At 37.8% G+C, this 6,558-nt stretch overlaps 1 protein-coding gene across 1 annotated transcript in view; it reads right to left on the reverse strand.

Annotated features, from left to right (window-relative positions):
- thsd7ba (thrombospondin, type I, domain containing 7Ba) overlaps positions 1-6,279 on the reverse strand; it is a 183,736-nt gene extending 177,457 nt beyond the window's left edge. Inside the window, exon 1 of the mRNA XM_028436484.1 lies at positions 6,103-6,279. Coding sequence (XP_028292285.1) covers positions 6,103-6,262 — 160 coding nt within the window. The 5' untranslated portion in view covers positions 6,263-6,279. The remainder of the gene's footprint in view (positions 1-6,102) is intronic.
- Positions 6,280-6,558: the final 279 nt, after the last annotated feature.

The raw sequence follows: 6,558 nt of genomic DNA on the forward strand, positions 1-6,558 counted from the left end.
AACACACACACACGGTATTTATTTAAATATACTAATACTAAATGAGTAAAATAAAACACAAAAATTCAACTGAAAGAATAAAAAATACACATGACTCCAAAAAACAGACATTACAGAAAAATACAACAAAAATATGAAAATGACTCAGAATACACAAAACTAAATATTTATACAAAAAATACACAAAATGACAACAGAAAGATACACAAATACACATACATTACAGAAAAATACTCCAAACAAAAAAATATAAGTGTGTGTTTTTAGTGTAATTTTTGTGTATTTTTTGTTGTCTGTAATTTTTATTCATTATATTTTTATCTTAGTTTGTGTGTTTTTTGTGAGTGGCTGGTAAATTCAGTGTGATTATCATTTTTAACCAAAAATAAACATTGTAAAAATCCCATATTTTTTTATGCTTTCATTTGTTAGCTTTCCCCTGTCTCTCTCTCTCAAGTACCCCCTGTAGTGCCATCGCGTACCCCTCATTTGAGAAACAAAGAAGCTCTCTTCAAGTCATACAAGACAATAACATAATGAAATGTTGAAATGTAATCTCCAACCAGAATGTTCTGCTTGTACTACCTTTGCTGTCTTCACTACAGAGAGCACTGATAAAGGTCCATAGTGTTCTGTACAAAGGAGTGTTTTGTAAACCGTGGGCCTTCAAGTCCTAAAAAACTATTCCAAATTTGTCTTTCTTAAGGACATGAAAAGAGAAACTGTCCACTAAGGAGATAATGTTCAGTCAACCTCGGATAAATGTTTTCACGAAGCAGTGTCACTCGAATAATCACAAGTCATAGCATGCAAAAGTGAGAGTGAAAGTAAACAGTAAATAGAACTTGATTACCCTTTGAATTTCCAGACGACGTGAAAGCATCTTCTCTGCATTCTCAAATCGATTCAGCTTTACACGCAAATTACAGCCTGAGGGAAGCGCTGCAGAACTTACTCTGCTAGAAGTCACATGTCAGGGCAGCGGGAGAACCAAAACTGTTTAAGATTCATTAATATAAAAATATATTGGCATGCAAACGAACTCTGGGGCTTTAACCCTATGAGATCTTTTTAAATCCAGCTGAATCGGAGATTCCCCTCATTTAGGAAACCCTTCATTGATTTCTCGCTCCTTGTGAAAATAATTGGTTCTCATCTTAAAACCTTAAAGTTCCCACGTTTGTCTGATGAACAGAGCAAGGATTCTCAGTAATGCAATCACAGCCGAAACATCAGCTTTACACCCTGAAAAGCAACAAATATGAGAAAAAAAAAGTCTTTATAGAACACAAAACCTTTGAAATACAGAGTGAGACTACACAGTCGGCGGTGGATTCTTACAAATTTGTTGACTTATTATTTTATTTGTTTGATATAAAGGGGCTTGATTTTACTGAAATTGCAGCATTTCCTATGCTACTATAACAAATAAAAAGCAAAGGCGTTTTTAAAAGAACAAAAGAGGCTTTGAAGTATACAGCAGAATACAGACCCAGTCAAAATGAGCTCTTTTATGAAAGCACTCATATGTACATCAACCTCGAATAAAAGGCAAAAAAAAAATGACATTAGACACAGAGACAGATTCAGAAGGTGAATCCTTGAATCTAAAGGACAGAAAAATTACTCATCTGAAAGATGACCAATAAAAAAAACAAAAACTAAAACAAACTTGCAGACTAAAGCCGACACTTGATGAGCACGCTGTCATGTTTAATGCAGATGCTGAAGGAGGAAAATAAATCCAATTTCAATGCTCTATTTTTGAAGCAGAAGTACACAATGCACCTTCAATAGTCACAGTATACAATATAAAAGCCTCTAACATTTCTTTTTAATGCAACGTACTTTGTTTAATTTTAGGCAATTGTATTGACCAACTCATGCAACCTAACCACCCAGAGCTGAGTGCTGTCAGTCTGCAGCTGATAAACCAGTGTGTCCTTTTGAAATCAGATACAAACAGTGAAACTCCGACTACAGATTGAAAGTCGGTTTCCAATCCGATGCTTTTTTAGTCTCCTGTCATGTAATGGTAACTGAGCCGGGAGTGAAGGGGAAAGGATCGTTTTAAGACTTTTCTGAAAGAGGGATAAGCCGTAAATAATAGTCCTGTTAGCCGCAGCAATCTGTTCTTCACAAAACCAATGAAGGTCAAGCTTAGCCACAGCTCTGGGAACGGGCTAAGACAAAAGACTTTACCCCTACAATGACGCCTGGCCTAGATAGACGCAGCAAACACACAGAAGCCTGCCTGGGCCGATTCAGATTTTCACTACAATGAAAAAACAAAAATCCAAAGGTTTTCTCCTCCTCCTTCTACCAAATTAAGAATTCAGATTTATGTTTCTAGTGCTGGGAGCTGCTGTGGTCGGAACAAATGTTGCCAGAATGTGCATAAAGAACTCTATCATAAAATATAAAACACAAAACCTGAATTTTTATTATTTTTTTTAAAAAAACAAAAAAATTAAAATAAATCATGGTAACACTTTTTATGCATAAAGGCTGTCATTCTTATGACGTGACACTTATTATTAGCATGAATCATGTGCTATAAAGGCTATCATTAAGTGTCGTTCGTTACCCTAACCCCATTAGATCCCACTACCTAACACAAAAAATGCCAACATAGCTCCAAAGGTGTCATAATTTAGCAAAAGGTGTCACGACAATTAATGACAGCCTTCATGACAGCTTATTCATGCTAATGACAGCGTAATGTCAGCCTCATAAAATTTAAAGTGTTACCTAAATCATACTGGTAATAATTTTGTCTTCTCTTTTGAAATAATATTTACTTTGAAATGTACGATGATATCTTGACATGTTTCGACTGCCAACTGTCAGTCTTCCTCAGGGGCCTCTGCTGATTGCTTTGACGTGTCCCTATGAGTTTTTTCTGCCCGTGGCCAACTTAACAGTTCTCAATTCTCAAGTCTGCAATATCAGACCAAACAGAACAGAAAATCACATCAACCCAAAAATAATTGGGAAACAAACACAAACGCTGGATCAAAGAAGCCATCAAGATCAGGAGGCGGAGCTTCACTATTAACAGGGATGAGGGAACATTTTTACTCTCCCACACCTGGGGTGTGTCCGAATATTCCCTCCTATCTCCTTTTCTATCCACTGTTCCTTAAACCCTACAAGTGTTTAAGTGTTGGCCATGATAAGGAGCGTTCCAATTCTCTATAAGCTCAGGAAAAGTGGCTAAACGCTTCCTTTATAACCTCCTTTAGCCTAGGAAACACTGATACATCCTTTACCAAAGGAGACCAGATAATGCTGCCCCATAATTCCTTGCGGCGAGACTCGCTCAACAGAGCACGTCAACAAAAACGGGATCAGAGACATTTTTAGCCACGTTATGTTTTATTCAACATATTTCATTCACCTAGGAATGCTTTGTGCATTTGTACATGTGTATGCCTACAACGTTATGTATAAGCCTATATCTTGTGTAAATGTAACAATTTTATGAAATCCTACTTATTTTGGATTAATGCTTATTTCTTAATGGAAGGAGAGTGTGAGTTACCATTCTCAATGTGACGTTCTTTTAGTTTCACTTTAGTTCCTCGTAGCATATTTTCCTTTGATTTACATTCAAACCTTGTGATTTTTTAGATTATATCAGTGTTTAGAGGCACAGGAGAAAGTGTTATAAATGTGTTTTTAGTCCGTTTTCCAAAATTTGTAGTGTTTTTTTCACCACGGCAGACCTCACTAACCTTTGCCCCCGTCAGATTATTATGTCACCTCGTACGTCTGATTGTCAAAACAACGTGATCGCCTTTACCTACAGTAACTCCTTTAGGAAGTCCGATCACCCCTGTGAAGTCATCCATGGGGTTAAGGAAAAGCGGATAGGAAAGGAGATAGGAGGGTCGATTTGGATGCAGCCCTGGGACTCTCTTCTCCAGAGACCATCAGACGACTGGGGGCGTGGTCAGCCTGACAGAACTATCGAGTTTGCCACGCCCCCAGAAAGCTCATAAGGACAGTTGGCAGTCAAAAAAAGTCATTATTTCAAAGTACATTTTCTGAAAAAATTGTCTGAAAAAATGAAACCTAAACATTTTAAATCATTGTCGTATTCATTGAATTATTGTCCTGCTCTGATAAAGAATCTATTACCCAGATGAATCATAGGACGTTGTTTCATTGTACTTCAAAGCATCGTGACACCGTTTTTTGTGCAAAGCATTCAAAAGGTGCGACGCGTTCACTTCTTTGAGACTTTCTTTCTTTTCTCTTTTCTAAATTGATTTTAATCTCCGTCAAGAAACAACTCGTAAGTCGTCTCAGCGCGACAAGGATGTCAAAACCCTCTCGCTTGGTGTTCCTGTTTACATCCCGTTTCAGAACATAAGCTCTTTTATGTGAAATTAATCAATCCCTTTATCATACGGGCAGTGTCATTACCCAACCGCCGAGTGAGAAATGAAAGTGCTAATCACCCAGCGAGAGGGGCTTTAATGTGGGGAAGGCCAAGTATTTCTCCACAAGCTGCTTTCGCGAGCGCATTTCCAATTGAATTTGGGGAGGCAAATGAAGGATGAATTGAGAGCTTTTTTTCCTCGAAATTCCTTTCAAAAACCATTTGTGCAAACTTCTGTTCCACATTTACCACGAAACGAGTAAAAGTAAGGCACTTACTAAAAGAACAACGCCTAAAATCAAATATACAGTATACTGAACATTCAAACTCTATCACATATACAAATCCGTTAAAAGACATTTTGTGCTTTAATGCTTTGGAACAGCTTACCCTCTCCCTGCATTGATGTTTTTAAGGCAAAGCTAAGAACCTCTTTGTACACTGTGAGGCACGAGTCCTAAAATTACTGTTTTTATGTATGTCTTTCATATTAATGGTATGATTATTTTTATATGTTTAATGGATGATCTATTTGATGTACAGTACTGTGATTGATGTACAGCACTTTGGTTTAAAGCGCTCTAAAAATAAATGTGTTATGTGTCAAACTCATGGCTCGGGGGCCAAATCCGGCCCTTTGGAGCATAGGATTTGGCCCGCAGGAGAAAGTGAAAATGACACAGAAAACAAGAATCATTGTGTAAATGAAACTTAACGATATTAGCAGGGGCTCACAGTTTCCCTGGTGCTTATATCGCATGATTGCAGTTATTTTTAATGTTAAACAGAAGAAAAACTCAAAATTCTTCCAAAATTCTTTCATTTTCCTCAAATTATGACATATTTCCCTTAATTAAATAGAAATTGGTCACAAAATCGAGGAAATTTAAAGTGAAGATCTGTCTATCACTTTTTGCTAGGATACAGTTGGATTCTTACATATTTCATATATTTGTAGAATTGCAAACAATGGCACAATAATGTTGAAATTATTTGTTTTCTGGCATTAATTTCTGTAATCCACTTGAGATCAAACGGCCTCGAACTAAAACTAATTTGACACCCTCAATATCTTCTCATTTTAGTACATTGTATGAGTTTCCGTGAAACAACGCCAAGTGAAGATGCATTTAAGGATATGTCTCTTCAACGAGTACCATTCTCTCATTAACTGCGACATATCACTGCCACACACACACACACACACACACACACACACACACACACACACACACTCCAGTGCAGCGTGTCAGTCAAATGTATTATTATCCTAACCAACCAAGCGTCAGAGCGGGCAGGCTTGGTGATGTCCGGCAGCACTAGCAGCTTTACGCTTCCCATGTGTGTCAGAAAGAGGAGGATTACTCTCTCCCCACAGAACAGGTTGCTCTGGAAATGAATGGAGCTGTACACTATTATTCTTCCATAATGAGAAGCAGTAATGACCGTCTCACTCTCATGTGCAAACATACTGGCTGTACACGAGTGCAAATCCTTCATTTAATGCAGCAACATGCAGCCTTGTTATATCCTCACACACACATATATACTGTATATAAGCAACATGGAAAACCAAGCATGTAGTGCAACCGCCATGTTTGGATAGATGTGCATGTGAGACTCTGCTAGAACAGTGCAGATAATCAGCAAACTAAATTAATTTGTATTCATAGGAGAGAAAGGAACAAAAAAAGGTGTAAAAGTAAGTATTTTACCTGCTTTCCATGCAAAATGTTGGTCCTTGGGAAAAACAAAGTCTAAACGGGCAGGACTGGAAAGTATAGACAGTAAGAGGAAGAGGCTGAGGTAACTCCCAGCATGCCGTGTCCAAGCAATGGCCTCCGAGTCATCTTTTAGAATCATAGTCCAGCCCATTGCTTCCTCTCTTACTCCTGTGGAGGAAAGAAGATTAAAAGGATCAGTAACAGGCAAACCTGCACAATACTGTTGCCCTTACTGTATTCTAGCATCATACAGTGACTGGATAACAGGATGAATGTTTAATGGTTATCAACCTTTGACATGTGATGACTGCAGAGGACGCTGGAGTTAGACTTGCCTGAGACCAGAAAACATCTAGGCCAAGACCCTAAAAGTCAATTTTAAAAATCATTGGTTGAACATTCTCTCTAATGTTGTGCCGATACCAATACTAGTATCAGGAGGAGCCC

The sequence above is a fragment of the Gouania willdenowi genome, chromosome 21, assembly GCF_900634775.1.
Source record: "Gouania willdenowi chromosome 21, fGouWil2.1, whole genome shotgun sequence".
Taxonomy (NCBI): domain Eukaryota; kingdom Metazoa; phylum Chordata; class Actinopteri; order Blenniiformes; family Gobiesocidae; genus Gouania; species Gouania willdenowi.